At 42.3% G+C, this 17,678-nt stretch overlaps 1 protein-coding gene across 1 annotated transcript; it reads right to left on the reverse strand.

Annotated features, from left to right (window-relative positions):
• Nucleotides 1-62: 62 nt before the first annotated feature.
• Nucleotides 63-7,953, reverse strand: gdnfa (glial cell derived neurotrophic factor a). The gene is made up of 3 exons (XM_085279599.1): nt 7,214-7,953; nt 6,133-6,366; nt 63-3,534 (listed from the first exon to the last, which is right to left on the reverse strand). The coding sequence occupies exons 2-3, from the start codon at nt 6,338-6,340 to the stop codon at nt 2,969-2,971; spliced, it is 774 nt and encodes a 257-aa protein (XP_085135725.1). The 5' UTR covers nt 6,341-6,366; nt 7,214-7,953; the 3' UTR covers nt 63-2,968.
• Between the last annotated feature and the right edge of the window lie 9,725 nt (nt 7,954-17,678).

Here is a 17,678-nt window from a genome sequence, read left to right on the forward strand (position 1 = left end):
CTATAAAAGACTAAGCTCACTCTCAAATTCAAACATTTTTTTTTAAATTACAGTACCATTAGTGAATATCTGGGGGGATGAATCTCTATTTATATTCCTGGTCAATGCAAATATTTCACAGATCTCGTTTTCATTTGAGCATCTTTCTGCTCAAGCAATGAGACTGAAGACAACCTCTTTTCTGCACTTAGAGGTAAAGAGGTGACCTTCAGGTTTGTTAAACAGCAACTAACCAGTTGTCCATTTAGGTTCACAGTAACCAGGCCGAACAAAGGGATTAGAAGGTGCCATCAGGTATACATTGCGTGCACTCCTTGCGTCTGTGTCATGACTCACTATCTGTACCTCTGCCACCTTCTCATCGCCATTTACATATCTTCTCTGCACAGTGGAAACAGACTCGAGGAGCTTGATATACAGTCGGTGGCACTTTTCTGCTGGCTTTTGTTTACTGTACGACTCCCGGGCTCCCGTTCAAGAATTCAGAGCAGAAGGGGGATGCCACACTGCGGAGGCCATCTCTCAAACCATCCTCGCATTTCTCCCCATTTAACCCAAATTTTTCACCCTCAATTTTGCTTGATGCCTGTGTAAACATTACCCTGCAAATTAGAACCATCTGGCACCGGTGGATCATTGTCGTACATGGCACAATACCAGGAGACATTTTCATTTAATAGAAACAAGTTTAATTCTGTAAAAAGTTATAAAATGAATATTGTACAAAAATAAAGTTTGCCCAGAGCTTTGGTTCTGTAACACACAACAAGTGAGACGACATGACAGTTTGTTTTTTCTTTTCCACAGAGGTGATAGCGGAGTGATAACAAATGTAGTCCTTTTCTTCTAAAATTAACACTGAGGATTCCTTCGCATCTTTACACTTTTGCATCAAAACCGGGGTACTAATCACCGATGAGACGAGTGCTGCAGTTCACACTCTTTAATGTATGGTGTGGAAGAGTAGCGAGGTGCTCTGGAGGCTTCTGGGAAGCCTCCACATTCCCATCTGGGAAGGCTTATGCACGAATCAGTTGTTAAAGGGGAAGATGATCCAACTGATGAGGTATGCTGTGATAAAAGCTAGACTTTTTTTCCCTGTCTGTGTAGTATTTGGCCTAAATTCAGCTTGATGCATTGGATTTGTTCTGTGTGGGGGGATTACACAGTAAAGCTGGCCTGCTTGCTGATGGGTGGGCACAGATACCTTGGTCCCTAATCCGTGTTAACATCAAGACCTACTCGAGGGCTCTCTTTGTTCCACTTAAAACTACCCCCTTAACAGGGCACACAAACGCGCTTTTTAAAGAGTCTCCTTTCCTTAATGTATATTTCTTCCTAAACTTTGGGGACAGGTGGCTGGACGGGTACACCGAAAAGCCCACTGAGCCTACCAATCATTTACTCAGTAATTCCAAAACATACTCCTTTGTTGAGTCCTTTGAGATATTCATATCAGTTGTGTGATGACATCCACTACAGCAGCTAGATCTTCCTTAAACTGCCTTTGCCGGTGGGGATATTTGGTTAAGACTCATGTTAGAGGATCACTTTCAAATCCCCTTTGAGGATAAAAAAAAAAAAAAGACCTGTCTGTCACAGCTCAGACAGAAACACGGCCAGACCCGTGAACTTTAAGCCTACTGGGACGGTTATCGCTGCAAAGCCTTTTGCTCAGATTTGGTGCGAGGCCAGGGCGAGGTTTCAGGTAACGCGTGCTGACAGGCAGAAATAGCAGCTTCTGTACTGTGTGACTCAAAGGATGGATCGTCAAAGGCACCTGCAGATCCTCGCGAGACCACACCGCTCTCGTGTCGACTGCAGATTGAAATTAAAAGTCATTATGGCTTATGGCTGGAGTGACGCCGAGTCTGTCCTGGATTGTTGATTTTAAAAAAACAACACACACACACACTTTATAAACAAACAGCAGCAAAGAATTATTTGCTTCCGCGTAAACATAGTGTTCTTAAAGGATGCTTTGAATGGGAGGCTGTACCCGGGTGACGTTTTCTCCCTGTCTTAGTGTGGTCACATTAGCGATAACGAGGTGAACTACTCAAAATGCAACAACAGATCAGCTCTATTTAAAAAAAAGAAATCTTCTATTGGTCCCCTCCTCTGCTTCTCTATCTTTCCTTAACGGCTAACAATGATCATTTGGATCTGCTTGAGAAAGCCTGGAATCTAAGTGACATAAATAAGCTTTGGGATCGTGGGAGTGTTTTAACAGGTCTGAGTCAGCTTGCATGGTTTTACTTGAGAAAATGCTCTACTTTGGCATTATCCAGGACAAACAAAGCTTTAAATAAATAAAAAAAAAGACACTTTTTTTAATAAAATGGATTGAAATAAATAACAATAAGTTAATTCCATCTTAATAAATATACCTCTGACACACGTATATACTATATGTATGCATATAGGTTGGGTTTTATGTAGATGTGTTGCACAAAAAAAGAAGAAAAAAAGTCTTTGCTTAACTCCGATGGGGTTCCTTGGCTCTGAATGTAAATGCCAACATCCAGGCTGGAAGTGTTTCGATTGCAACTGAAGCTCGTCAAATCTCTGGATTCATCTACAGTCTAAAGAGCCAGCTGTGGAAAAAACAAAACAACTGATGTTTCTTCTACTCTCACCCTTTTTAGATAGCACAGTTGGCAAATCTGAAAGTGTAACAGTATTTAATCTTCTGCAAACTGGTGCACACCTGATACATTTTGTTTTGCACGTGTTTGAACAGTCGAGTATGGGATAAACGCACAGTTTCCTTTCAAGCGGCTGTTCCAGTGTCTTTCAGGCGGTCTCAGTACGCCTACCTGCTCCTCCTCTGATGACTACTGACAAAAACAACAACAACAAAAAGGAGACAAACACTCCCAATTTGACCTTGTGTACACATGTCCCTCTCCAGCGTGAGCTTGTAAAGGATATCCTTAGTCTGCTACGTGCCGCTCATGTGACTTCTTTAAACACACCCACACTTCCGGGCAGAATGCTTCTTCAGCGTGTGATACACCACATTGTCGTCCAGAAAAGACAGGTCGTCGTCAAACGCGATCGGCCGGCAGCAGGTGCGAGAGGGTGTATCCTTGTCCAGCTTTTTGTTGTGCGTGAGGTTGTTCAGGATCTTGTCGTAGTTGGTCTCTGCCTCAATACAGGGGCCGCTACAGTACCGGAAGATCAGCTCCTCTTTAGTCTGGTAGCCCAGCCCCAAATCCGTCACATTGAGGTGGACTTCCTTTAGCAAGCACCCCCGCGTCTGCACAGATATACTCTCTTTCTCCTTCCCTTTCTCACCTCGTCCTCTTTTGCCATTTCTACTCCCCCCTCGGCCCCTATTACGCCTCCTGTCACCGTGTCCTCTCCCCTCCTCTCTCGCGCCTCCTGTGTTTGCTGCTCCTCTCTTTCTCTGCTCCTTCTTTCCCCTGGAACCGCCGCTGGTTTCCGAAGATCTCCGCAGTCTGCCAATGGTAGCCTCAATAAAATCCATTACGTCATCAAACTGATCTGGATAGGGACCTCCAATGTCATCTGGAAGAAACAGAAGGGAGAGATCTGCTTATAAAGCTGCTTTTATAAAGCTCATATCCAGGCTCCCGCTGACACTAAACAGTTTTCTGACATGTCAGCTCTACGATCATCAACTATATTGTAATTAATAATTTACTGTTTTGAAAGACTGCATGAGCAGATAAGATAAAATTTGATAGATCGTTGTGGGAATAGGAACACATCAACCACAGTGATAGTACATGACATTTAAAACATTGCACAACTAACAAAAAGACACACACACACACAGACATGCGCACATTTACTGTAAGTAAGACATTATCTTACTTACAATCTCATCATTTTAGAATGAGACAGTCCAATCCAAACTTTGCCTGCTGGCACCTCCAAAAAGGTGCTTGCCAAGAAACTGTTCAGGCATTAGTCCTAAATAGTAATAGACATATGAAAATAGTATCTCTATTGTCATCTAACTATGTGCAGGAAGCACAATATTCGAATTTTCAGATGTGAAAAAATAACACTATCCGAATGTAGACTGTTTTTTTAGACAATGCACAGAAATACTGGCATATGTGCTGCTCAGACGCTCAAGAAGAAGTCTTGAGTGGAGGAATGCAGAGCAGTCCAGTCCAGAGCAGCTCAGACGTAGGTTTACAGGTGCCCTGTTTTAACCTCTTCCATGATGGCTGCTGTGTGATGAGTTGGAAGCTGAAGGTCAGAGGTTGTTGTCAATTTCATTTTCAGTTCTTTTTCAGTCAGAGATGGGAGGAAAAAAATATAGGCATGCAAGGGCAGACTTGACCTCGGATAAATAATGCGGTTACCCCGCTGCCATGCAACCCTGAGTCGTTAAAGGTTAACTCTACAGCTTAAGTTAATCCAGCAGGCTTTCACACAGGAACCGACTGTATTGATACAGTAGGCACAGGCCAATTACACCACCTAGAGAGATGCATTTAAATCTCGGACGGATGTAATTTTAGAACGCCTAGACTTCAAAGGCCGAATAAGAGGAAATCATATGCTTTGACTCATTCAGATGAGGCAGATTGCAGTCTGCTCAAAACTGAAAACATGCACCAGCACAGCTCTCTGCCATCTGCTGCGAGGAGTGATGAGGACTGACTGAAAGGCTTGGATGCTGCACTGTTACATGTTGATTCTATTACAGGGTAACGTCTCTCCTGGTTGAGTGCCTGCAGCTCCAGAAACAGTGAAGTGTGCATAAAGATAATGAAGACATATTGCTCTCAAATGAAGAGCTCAAGTCAGCGTGGGTGTGTCACCAAGAGGTCAGGCCGGCGGCGTGTGATGTCTGGCAGGTAGTGTGGTGTGTAACAGCCTTTAAACTGCAGTATCTCCTATCGCTCCTCTTTTACCTATTTGTCTGGCAGAGCGCAGGCCATCTGATCTGCCTGAGCTTCAGAGCCTGTTGAGCCACAAATCTAATATATCAGGTGAGCTAGGGCCAATCTGTTTAGACACACCTACCCTTTGATTTAGACAAACCCCAGCATCTCAGATGACAGGCAGGGTGGCTACAGTTTACACCTGCTAATCGACTAGACTAGCAGCAACAAATGGGGGGATTCGCTGTGCAAACCTTGCCGGAGTTTTACAGAGTTAACAGTTAAGAAGTTTGCTTTTTAAAAATCACTGAACACAACAATAAGATCAGATCTAACCGCTGATTTTCTGGTGTCTGCAGCTTCTAGAACTTAAATGAAAAAGAAACAAGCTTTTTATCTTTACAAACCAAAAAGACCCATTCCCTCTTTGGATCTCGATTGTTGCTTACAGTATCTGAGCATAGTTAATGTACTTGGGTTGCACAGCAGATCAGTGATGTAACCCCGGCCCAAACAAAATATGAGGTGGCAGGACAAACTCTTGTCCAAATGTTCCATTCCTTATCTAGTTCTTGGCCGTGTTTCACGTCTGCGTGAAGATGTTACAGTGTCACGTTGATCCAAACAAAATAAATTCCTGCCCACTGTCGCTGTTAAAATGAGCATAAACACAGAACTCTCAGTCGGTGCTTCAAACTTTCCGGTGTTGTCTGTCGAAAATCCTCATGACCTGGCCCCTGTTCTCTAAACCACACCATAATTTCTGAGCTTTGGCAGATGGGTAAAGGTTACGGGTCTCTAAACCGCAGAGAGGCAGAGGTGAATATAAACAAAGGGAGAAGGGGGTAGTGTTGAGAATGACCCCATGTTTGGGACTGGAGCTGTTCACACTCTTATTCTTCCTGCTGGATTGTTTTGACATCCGTATGATGCAACCCAAAGTGCCAATAAAACGCAAATTAAGATCTTCCGTCTGATAACTTGCCTGTCTGACAGCCTTATCAATATGGGACTCTCCACTGTGGGCTCAGCATATTGCCTCGCTTATCACTGCGTGTGCTGTTTCCCAAGTGTAATTAGTCAAGGAAGACCAACATTACATATGCATCAAATCAACAGGGTAATATGCCTGGATTATATAATGGTTAATTGCATATTATTACATTGACATTGCTTTGGACAAACAGTACATCTCTTATGTGACACCCATACAGCCTAATTACAAATTCAAGACAGACTACACATCTTACAAAAACATACTTACACTGATTCTCCTTTGAGATCTCCTGCAGTCGGTGGTCTTCACGCTCAAACGATGGCGCTTCGTCCTCCAAAGAAGGCAAGGGCACAGAATCACTATAGCTGCTGGGGAAATAAGTCCTCTTGGCTGGCTGAGTGTTTTGGTAGAGAGGCCTTGTAGCAACAGAGCTCAGGAGCAACAAACACATGGCCAAAACATCCCATAACTTCATCTTAGACTCAGTTCCTATGAAGAAAGCTGCAAACAAAACAAAACAAGATAATATTTTATTTTAAATCAAAACAAACTGATGGGTATAAAAATGGGCAGAGTGAATATGAGCCTCCTCTAGTTTGTAATGAAGTCAGCAAAGTGTCTGAAACACTACTGTTGTGGCCAGACCTACCCTGACTCATTCTTTATTAATAACTGTGTCATCATGTCAAGCAGCTTTGATCCTCAGTTTTTTTTTCTGTGCATGTGCCGTGAACGTGAATATCAGAGTGAAGCTGCCAGAAAATGTTGATTCACATTTTTTAAAACAAAATAAATGAGCATATTGTGCTGTAAAGGAGCAAGAATCCACAAAAGACCACAAATGAAAGCTAAAAATAACAATGCAGGAATGCGCAAATCTGTGCGTAAAAGTACTGTTTTAAATGCGTGATTAAATAGAAAGCTACTGATGGCAGACTGGTTGTATTTATTCACGCTGCGTTAAAATCAGCCAAGCTCTTACTACTTGTGAGAGACTGGGAGGGTGCGCCTCACAGGAAAAAAAAATGCGCTGCTTAAAGCACGCATCGAAGCATTTTGGCAACGATTGCCTAAATAGTAGTGTGAGTTGGCCAGATGGCGAACCCCAAAGCTTACGTGACTCTGTCTAATGGCATGTTGAGTCTGCAGCAAAACTAAACAGTTATGCATAGATAAATACTGGCTCAGACATACAATACAAAAGTTCTACTGTCTTTATACGTGTGAAAGTCCCGTCGTTCACAGTCACTATTTGTTTTTTATCTAAATGCGCACAGACAATCCGAAACTATAGGCAGTATTTGGTGTGACACTCTGAAATGAGAAAATAAAAAACAGACTTACTTACCTTAAATATGGCCCATGCAGACCTGAAACTAGCTCGGCTTTTAGTGGTAAAAATCCAAACAGAAAACGCCACTCATTTGATGTTCCCAGCTGATTCCGCTGCGTGAATCATTTCAACAACCCCAGCACGAAAATTTCCTTCAAGCGAGTTCAATTTCAGTTTGTGTCCAAGCGGGAGAAAAAAGGCTGCAGTAACGCACCAGCTATGTTTTTCATATTCGGACTCAGCACACCGACCATCCACGCGCCTTTTCACACTTCAGAGTCCAAAGGTAGGTGCTGAACAGAGCGGACCAAGTGCCACTGCGCCTTGGGGGTACAGTTGCTGCCGCTGATTAATTGGATGCTACGTTTCCACGTTGGAAATCCGAGAGAGGGCCACCATCTCCAACTGAAAGGAGTCCAATGAAGACATCAGTGTCTCCAGCACACGAGCACGGCGCTAAAAAGTGCGCAATATGTTTGCCAGAGTGCCCGATCGTGTAGTCCGACTTTTGATATAACAGTCAAGAACCTCTCATATCCAGAAACTGCGTTAAAATGTCACAATCGCCAACATTTTATACAAATCTCGTCAATGTAAACAAGAAGCCCGGCGATATTTATTCTCCATATTCTCCAGGTCAGCTGGTGTCTATGAACCTCGAAGGGTGTCCACACGCATTTTCTTCATATTGGACTGAGGCACGACAGATGTTTGCGCATAACAACGCGCCGGGCGCAGAGAGCAGTTTGGAGAGATTTATAGTTAAGTGCGCTCTGACGTTTGGGGGCAGTTGGTGTCCGCCCCTCTTTTATAGATCCCTGCAAGAGCAAACAGTGGTCCACATATCTCTCCAAACCACCCCTGGAGCCGTGTTTGGAGGAGCGCGGTTTTCAGATGTCTTGGGGATTATGTCACACATCCTGATGTCCCCGGGTTAGATTTCAGTAAGCGGAATGCGATTTAGAGATGTTCTGTTGCGATCCATGTTTCTAACCTGATCTCCTCACTCTGTGCGCCTCGGCGTCAAGTTCCGTCTCACGGCTACAGCACGTCTCAAATGTGAGGTTACTATCTCACTTGTTATTTACTAGAACGAAATTGTAAATACCAGCAGACACTTAGCTCATGCACATATTCGCAATTTCTCGAACTTCAAAACTTGTTACACAGAAATTACATTCACAGGTTAACAAATTGGAGCATTTTGTCATTCAATACGCGGTTTTATATCCAGGTGAGCTCAGGCCAACACCACGCAGACCACAAAGAAAGGACGCTGCACTATTTAAGATATGGCACCCGAGAAAGCCTTTCCATCTCCTCTCATGATTTACAAGCTTCACTTGCCTTTTATCTAACGCAAAACTGAATTCCACCAGTAACCCAGCCCTTCAAGAATTAAAGTAATTTTGTGTTCGTGCGCCAGGAGAGACCCGCTCCAAATGCAGCTAGACACACTTCCAAGAAGCGCTCTGGTTTTAATTTAACACGTGAAATGCTGCTAATGGCTGTTCAACAAAGGGAAGAAAATCTAGCGCTGTCACTTCGAATCCACGCTGACCTGTCTGCTTCTCAGAGGTATTAAGGCTCATATTTGTTTGCTCCTGGTCTGAAACTTCTTGTTGATACATGCTTTCATTCAAGCATTTCTGTGCGCCCTGCCCAATTCTAAAGTGTCTGTATGGTACTGAGCCAAGTCTTCATTGTATGGATTCCTCTCTGTCATGTTCTCGCATGGTTTCATTGTATTAAATGACAACCGTGAACGGTTCATTTGTCATCATACAATCTTCTCAATTCACATGTTATTTTTGTTTACAGTTTTATAGTGAGTCATATTGGAGCTCTTAATTATTTTATACAAGGGCAAGTCTCTCACGTGTGGTTCTTTAATGTTTTAATGTTACGATCTCTTCAAAAATGGCGTTGTTCTGCGTAAAGGAACACATGGGCCACAAATGAAGAAATTCCAAACATAGTTTAAGACTCCATATTTAAGCTTTATATGCTGGCTGATGCTTATGTTCACATTTGACAATGTAACACAATCACACAAATCTGCTCATCTGTGAAATAAAACTGAATAACATTTTTTTAGGGTCAATGGAAAAATCAGACTGTCAAAAAAATGCCACTGTGATGTTTTCCTGCCTAATTGTTCACACTGATCAAAACAGGAACAAGCAGGTGTAGAAAATGAATGAGAGACAGTCGGTGATTATGTAAACAGGCTCAAATGTACGGATGTAATGTGAACTTGCTTTGAGCAGATTACAATAAAAGACTGAGTCACCTAAAAGCGGAGCCACTTGCTAGACATGCACGTTCAGTTTAGGGAAGGAAGTTGGGGGAAAAAAACAATTACACTACATATTATCTCATATTTGTTATAAAAGCAATTACTGAATAACATATGATTATTAGATTAATTACATGTTTTGATCTTTTTTTTATTTATCTACCACACCCTTACAAATGGCTACTACACTGCCTACAACTACTACAACTACTACTACATGCATGTACAGGGTCCACTTGTACCTTAAAAATTGAGTTGGTCATCCATCCATCCATCCATCCATCCATCCATCCATCCATCCATCCATCCATCCATCCTCTTAACCACTTATCCAATTAAGGGTTGGAGTGGGGGATGCTGGAGCCTATCCCAGCTGTCACAGGTAGTTGGTGTACAGCCTCGACAGGTTGCCAGTCTATCGCAGGGCTAGCACATTAGAGGCGATACACACAGAGTCACCAGTTATCCTAACATGCATGTCTTTGGATTGTGGGAGCAAGCCGAAGTACCCGGAGATACCCCATTCAAGCACAGGGAGAACATGCAAACTCCACACAGTGGGTGGCTGCATGGCCGGCGTCATGGTGCATGGTTAGCACTTGCCCCTCACAGCAGGAAGGTCACAGGCAGCAGAGAATCTTTCTTTGTGAAGTTCGCATTGCATGGAAAAATTATTCAACTGCATTTTTTTTGAGTTGAAACTGACAGAGCAGATTATTCAACCTCTGTGTATAATTTTTATGAGCAATTATTAAGTCCATATTTAATCATTAGATTCGGTCAGTTACGTATGCCTAAAAGGGTTAGAGAGAGAGAGATAGGTCAGGACGACAAAGTCTACTGTCCACAAGCAAAAATATAATATAATAAGATATAATAAGATATAATACCCATCTGTTTGATTACTGGTCAAACAGAACAAGAAATGGTGCAGATGTCATCACATGTAACGGGAAACTGAGATGGAGATTTTATACTGTACACCAAATGATTTATCAACATTGTGTCAGCTAGAAAATATATTTCAACAACATTAAAAATGCTCACTTAGGACATTAAAACCACCAGCTTACAGTCATCATTAAATTAAGTACATTCTCATTTCTAATGTTTCTATATCAGTAGGAAGTACGACACATGCCGTGTAACATCATGTCATTATTTATTTAACAGCAATCAAGCCAAAACGCACAAGCACTGTGTGAAAAATTAAGTAGACCTTTACTACTTCCATAGGAGTGAGGAGGGCAAGTGTCAAGTGTCATCCATGTGCTGCTAATCAAATGCAATTGATTAACTGATCATCAGCAAGTGTGAGCACCTCTATAAAAACAAAAGTTTAGGAACTTTATAAAAATTGTGTGAATTCTGGAACAAGACTGATGAGCCCACAGTGGAGATGTTTGGACATAATGTACAGTGTCACATTTGGCAAAAACCAAACACAGCATATCAGCACAAACACCTCAAATTAACTGTCAAGCACAATAGTGGACGGGTGATGATGTGGGCTTGTTTTGCAGCCACAGGACCGGGGACCCTTGGAGTCCTCAAAACAGCAATGAACTCCTTGGTATATGGCTGAAACTGGGTCATAAAACAGGACAATGATCCAAAGCACAGCAACAATACTATAATAGTCTAAAATAGAAAAGAGTCAAGGTGACACAATGGCCCAGATAAAGTTCAGACCTCAAGCCGACTGAAATGCTGCAGGACCTTTGTGGCAGAGAGCTTTGCATAAACAAATACCTGCAAACCTCAATGATCTGAAGCAATCCCGTGAAGTAGAATAGGCCAAAATTGCTCCACACTGATGTGAGTGACTGATAAAGTCATACAGAAAACAATTAGTGACCCTGATTGGGGTGTTTTTGACACACTTTCTGCATTTTTGAGAACTTTTTGTGAAATGCCATGTGTTGTTGTTCAAGTCGGGTTCAGTTGACCTAAATTTAAGATTTCCTGATATGTAAGATCCTAAAACTGACAGAGGCCACACCTTCTCTTTACCACGACTGTATTAATGCAAAGATACTCTTCAACATGAGCGCCCTGATGTGTCCGGCACTGTGACGTATGTTGTGCTTCCTGCCACACACTTGGTGTATGCAGATCTCTTAGGAGATACTTTTACACGTCACTGCGTGTGACATCGCAGGCTAGTGTAGGACACGGCCTACTCAGAGATATGACAGACAGAGACTGTATTGTTTATTGATATTGTCACTCATGTCACCAAAGGAGTCCTCTGTGACCCTCCTCTGCCTCACACAGACAGAGCTGTGAAGATAATGGTCACTGAAAATAGACCCATCTTAGAGAGTTCCTTTATGTGAGAGTGCTGCACTGTCTGTTGGGTGTCAAAAATCCCCCGAGCTGAATGCCTCAGTGACTATAATAAATATTAATTTGTTAGGAGACGAAACGTGAGTAAGCTCAACGAATCACCACCACATGGGGTGTGAGGAAGAGCGTCGTCACTCACACAGAAAAGCCTCTTTCATTATTTGTGACACCCACAGAATGGGCGCATTAATGTTTGATGTCACGTCTCCGCACCGCACTCGACGGGACCTCAGATGGAAAATACCCACGAGTCCCCACAGAGTTTATAAGAGCATCTAACAAAGCTCACATAAACAAAACCACATCACGGCGTCTGCTTCAGTTTAGCGACAAACTGTAAAATAATAATAATAATACTAATATGAAACAAATGTCACATGTGGCTAATCGGCTTTTATTTCTGTCTTTCGGGATCCTGTCTTCTCGTCATCTATATCCACCGATGACTTATTAGATTTAAATGGCTGAAATTATTGAAAGAAAAAAAAAGGAAGTGTCAAACAACTCGCAACCTGTTCATAGTGCTGTTCATGTTTTCTGCCTCTTGACTTTATGAGCCATCGTTGCGTGCCTCATGCAGCCAAAATGGGATACCTGTGGCTCTGTTTCCAACTAAACTTCTAAATAATTAAAACGCATAGTGCACTGGGACAAAACATTTAAACACATTTTACTCAGTTAACAGTCTTATTTAAGGATTTGCTTTAGGCAGAAAGTTAGTGTTTTGTTTGATCCACCCTAATATATTCACGATGAGGTCAGTATTTGACCTTTGTCAATGTAAGGCTTCGTTTGAGAAATGAATGGGATCTTTTCCTTAGACTATTTAGTACCAAGAGAGCATAATTAGATTTGCCATGGTTCATAACTTCAAAATAAGAGTTATGGGAATAAAATATGACAATATTAGTGCTCTGGTGTTTTCCAGAAAAAGCAGCAGGAACTCTTTTTTGGGGGTTGGAGCAAAAACAGATCAAAATCATTGAATGCTCAACTCTTTTTCAGAGGAATGTAACAGGTACACAAGGTGCACTGTAATGAACAGGTATTGTCATGATCCTGGAGTTTTGTGCATGTAGCAGATTCCTGAGGTTCTCTTCAGGTTTCCTTTGTTTCGTTTGGTGTTTTGCTTGGTTTTCTTATTTTCAGGTGCTCTGTTTGATTTAGTCAGTTTGAGGTCTTTTAGTTCTAGTTACTGTTTATAGTTTTAGAATTCAGTAATTATTCATGTCATGCTTTACTTTGATATTTATGTGTCTCTGGTGTTTAGTTTTTCTTCCTACCCTGTTTGATTGTTCTTATTGTCTACACTAGTGTCTTGTTACCCTCTTGTGCCTGATTCCCTGATTGCCCTGATGTGTATAAAAAGTTCTGTCTTCATTGTAGCCTCTGTCAGATTGTCCGCTGGTCTGCAGTCCTCTTACCTGTCTGCTGGTTTTTGGAAAACTAATATTTGGATTCCCCTTTGCTTGTTGCTGTTTTTGGACTGGAGCTATCATCTTTAAAATAAAGCGCTCCTGTTTTCACTTTGAGCCCTGAGTCTGCATTTAGGTTTTTTAACCTCACAATCTATGGCAGGTATACTGTACGTACAGTGTTGTGAAAAACGGTTTGCTCCCTTCCTGATTTCTTAGTCGTTTGCATATTTGTCACCCTTAGTTAAGGTCAGAGTTCATGATTCAACAACAAGTGGTAAGTGGACTGCGCTTTTCTACCTTGCTTAAGCACTCAAAGCACTCTATACTACAAGCCTCATTCACACAGGCACTTTTTTCTATGCCTAAGTGCTTAATATCTAACACACCGATGAACGGATCAAGTCGGAGTTCAGTATATTGACCATGAATACTTTAGCATGCAGACCGGAGCAGCCAGGGATCACATCACCAGCCTTCCGATTAGTAGAAATTAGTTTCACAGCACTGTAAATGGTTAGGTGGTGGAAAAATATAAATTACAACAAAGTGTTTGGATGCATGCGTAGTTGCTTTTATTGAGACTGTGGATAAAGTAAATCATGGAGGATTATTAAGCACAACTTAGCAAGAAGACAGATACAATATCTTCTCTACAGACCTGTGACAAGTCCTCAGTGCATACCTCCATTACCTAATGCCCATTAAACACCAGGGCAGCTCTTCCTCTGTGCAAAAATCTGCTCTTTAGCACATCTTAATATTTTTCTTTAAGGGCTATTTTTGCAGCTCTGCCTAGAAGAACAGCATTCACGAGTCACTTCTTTTCACTTCTGCAGATTAAAAGAAGGATTAAGTGTCCAAACTGCATACTAGCCTAGAAAACTCTTCATGGGTGTCCCGTAGTTTGAAATATTATGTCAAACTGTTGATAAACTCTAATGATAAAGATCTCCCTTAAATTAATGTGAATAATAAAAAAATGAGAAGAAGGGTGTTTAACACTGATCATCACAAGCATGAAGTTAAAACAAATAATGTTAAAATAACGCCTGACTCACTGTGTTTTAGACAAATTTATGTTTTCAGTGCATGTTTGACAGATGAAATTTATTATTGGGTTCATGAGAACACTTTGCCAGGATGAACATCAGTATTTGGCAGCTACCCCAGAGACTGAATTACAGCTTTTTCCCCCCTTTTTTTATTGATGCACAGCAAACAGGGAAATATACCCTGAAACAAACAGCGTGTTTAAGAAAGACAGGCTGCAGAGTAGGTGACCAAAATGACCAACTTTAGCTTGCATTTGAATTCCGTGTTTGTGCAGAAAAATCTGATTTGTAACAGAACTTTCTGCAATTCATTACTGCAAGAGTACAAATGTCTTATGTTCCCTTTTACTGTCGCCGCCCTTTGCACATTAGCTCAGACTGGATATCGTTGTACTTCGGGCTCTTGTGTTGATCTGTATTCCGAATGTAGTGTGCAGAAGTGCCAGTTATCTGCCAGAGTAAGCTTATCTGTCAGCGGGCACAGAGGCCCGGTCACCCTTGGCACAGAGACAGAGAGACAGGGAGCAGGTAGTCAGGGCAGATATGGAGGGATTCGCATGGCTTTTAGCTTATCCATTAGGACATGCTACAATTCCGATATGGCCCCCCGCCAAATACCCAGCCATTGTGGCACTCAGCGCAGTATTTCCATCTGTTTCACTCATTGCTCAAACATTGTACGAGTATTTGTTGGCATCGTTCACAGATAGATTGTATGCATGCAAAAATATGTGCTAGCATGAGTGTGTGTGTGTATGTGAGTGCGTGTGTGTAAATGAGATCACTTGGTACTATCAAAGTGCAAGCAGGCCTATGACACGGTTATAAATAGAAGGGAGGAAGTAAGGAAGGTTAAATCTCTCAGACACAGTTACTAAACGAGGAGCCATTTAAAAACCCGCATGTCCTGTTAGACCTTTTTTTATTTATTTTTATAGCTAAATATTCAGCTAAATAGTCTGGCCACGGCCACACAAGAATCCAGTAAGAGGGAATTTATTGAGCCATGACATAAACAATTAAGTCTAGGTCCTTAGAGTGCAGCAGAGAGCAGTGAAAGTTGTTGATGTGTAAGCATTTACAACACTGCATCCCACAAATCTTTAACCACCTACTCTATTTTTTTCTGCGAGTCAAGGCTAGACAGATGGGGTACATAGATGCAGTTCTTGGCTAGGACCCAAACCAATGATACTCGCCAGGAGCATCTGCATTCAGCTGTCTTTGCTACAAATGCAGAAAGGAGAAAGAACTGTGTGTATTATGTATTGTACGATCTGCCATATGTGCAAACATATGGGGCAGCAAGGATGTCTCAGTTAGGCTGATAGAGTTTCTCAGCTCTTTCATTTCTGCCCTCGATCATCCTCCTTTCTTGCTGTAATCCTGACTGCTGATATTTACCTGGCATGACTTTGACCCCTGACTTTCGGCAGCTGTCGGTGGCGCCCCTCTTCGAAGAGGGGGCATGTGGAATACTAGCAGTCCTCCCCAAGGTGGCACGGTGTCAGACTCTATGCTGGCTTTACGGTTTTTAGTATTCAAAGAGCGTCCGCCGGAACCTCCTCAGACTACATTACTAAATAAACAGGGCAGGCTAAGTGTTGATCATAACCACTGAGCAAACATAAAGCTCCCCGGGGAAGGGACACTATTACATTGCTTGTTGTCCATTTGTTTAATGTGTCTGTATCAGTTTACAGATTCGAACTGAGCTATTTTGTTTATAACCTCAGGCCTCCGTGTCCGCTCCTTTGGCCGCTGTGCTAAAAGTGTGCTGCATGCAACTTGTTCTTGACTTACACGAGACCCACAGACGTATCTCAATGAAACAAGGTCACACTAATTGGAGGAGGAAGTGTTGAAGATGTCTTTGGGAAGTGGCAGCAGGGTTAGAGAATGATACCAGAGAGAGTCAGATCCTGTATCTGCTCTGGTTCCCTGTTCTAATCCAGCCTGGTATGTGTTGAGATCAGAACAGGTCCCTTTCACCGCAGCCATCCGGCGGCTGTGCAGTGGGAGTTGCTACGTCTGCAGTTCCCTTACTGCTGTGCACTAAGTAACAGACAACAGTCTGGTAGACACTTGAACTAACAATCAAGTTTGCTAAAAGAAACTGAGGACTAAGAGACCCAACAGAAACATTCCCACAGTCCATTTCAAGGTACTAAACCCCAGGAAACATGGCACTAGACAGCTGTGTGTTCCCCTTGATGTATTTATATGTCAGCCGCTTACATAAATACTCTGTGTCACACATTCACACTCATACATACAGGCCTGTGTAACTGCACACATTCACAGTGAACACACACCGACACACAGGCATACAGTGAGGCACAGACACTAACACACACACGTATCATGCTCCCTGTCAGTAAAACCTCAAGGATATTATGTCTCTCTAGGCAGACGAGACAGTTGATCACAGCAGCACAACCACATGATCACTTTGATGTAAATCACGCAGCACCGTCAGCTTGAAAACTGCTCAAAACTAAAGCACAAGAGAGAAATCTTGTCCACCATCAGCAGCCATAACATTAAAATCAGGGATGATGGTTAGGACACAGATGACGTGAATAACTGCAAAACCTTACATCCTGGAATTCTTTCTGTGGCTGCTACATTGGCACTTTCAAACAAATTTTTTCCTGATGTTACTGCACTTCCCCAGCAGGATAATGCACCACACCACACAGCAAAAACTACTACCTCAGTAACACCTCAGGGAACACATTGGAGAGCCCATTGCACTGACCTAGCATCCAAACTCCCCAGATCCCAAACCAATCAAGAACCTGCAGGATGTGCCCGAACAAGCTAGCCACATAGGTCCCACACCACAACTCAGAAACCATCACAAAGACCCATATCTATGCCTCAGCAGGCCACAGCTGTCAGTAAGGCACAAAGGAGAACTATACAATATTATTATGCATGTAGTTCTATTGATTGTTATTGTCATTTTTAACATGTATGCTTCATGTATGCTACTTAGCACAGTTAAAATGCATGGAAGGATTTCTCTGAGTGAAAATGCCTTGTTGATGCCAGAGTTTGAAGGGAAATGGTTAGATTGCTTAGCTATGATACGAAGGCAACGGTAACTTGAAGCAGGTGAGTTACAACCGCAGAAGACCACACCAGGTGCCACTCCTGTCAGCTAAGAACAGAAATCTGAAGCTGTAGTTCACCCAGGCTCACCATTATTGGACAACAGAAGACTGGAAACATGTTACCTGTTTCTGCTGAAAAATTCAGATAGCAGGTTTCGGAACTTGGTGTACGCAACATGAAAGAGTGTGGGGGATATTTTCTTGAGACACTTTGGGTCACTTAGTAGCAACTAAATGCCACAG

The sequence above is a fragment of the Mchenga conophoros genome, linkage group LG7, assembly GCF_057382185.1.
Source record: "Mchenga conophoros isolate Kocher_MC1m ecotype Shallow Benthic linkage group LG7, M_conophoros_male_GT1.1, whole genome shotgun sequence".
Classification (NCBI taxonomy): Eukaryota; Metazoa; Chordata; class Actinopteri; order Cichliformes; family Cichlidae; genus Mchenga; species Mchenga conophoros.

Coding starts and splice junctions, on each gene's coding strand:
- gdnfa (XM_085279599.1), bottom strand. CDS start 6,340: ATGAAGTTATGGGATGTTTTGGCCATGTGTTTGTTGCTCCTGAGCTCT. Junction 3,535..6,132: donor GATCTCAAAGGAGAATCAGT/GTAAGTATGTTT, acceptor TGTTTCTTCCAG/ATGACATTGGAGGTCCCTAT.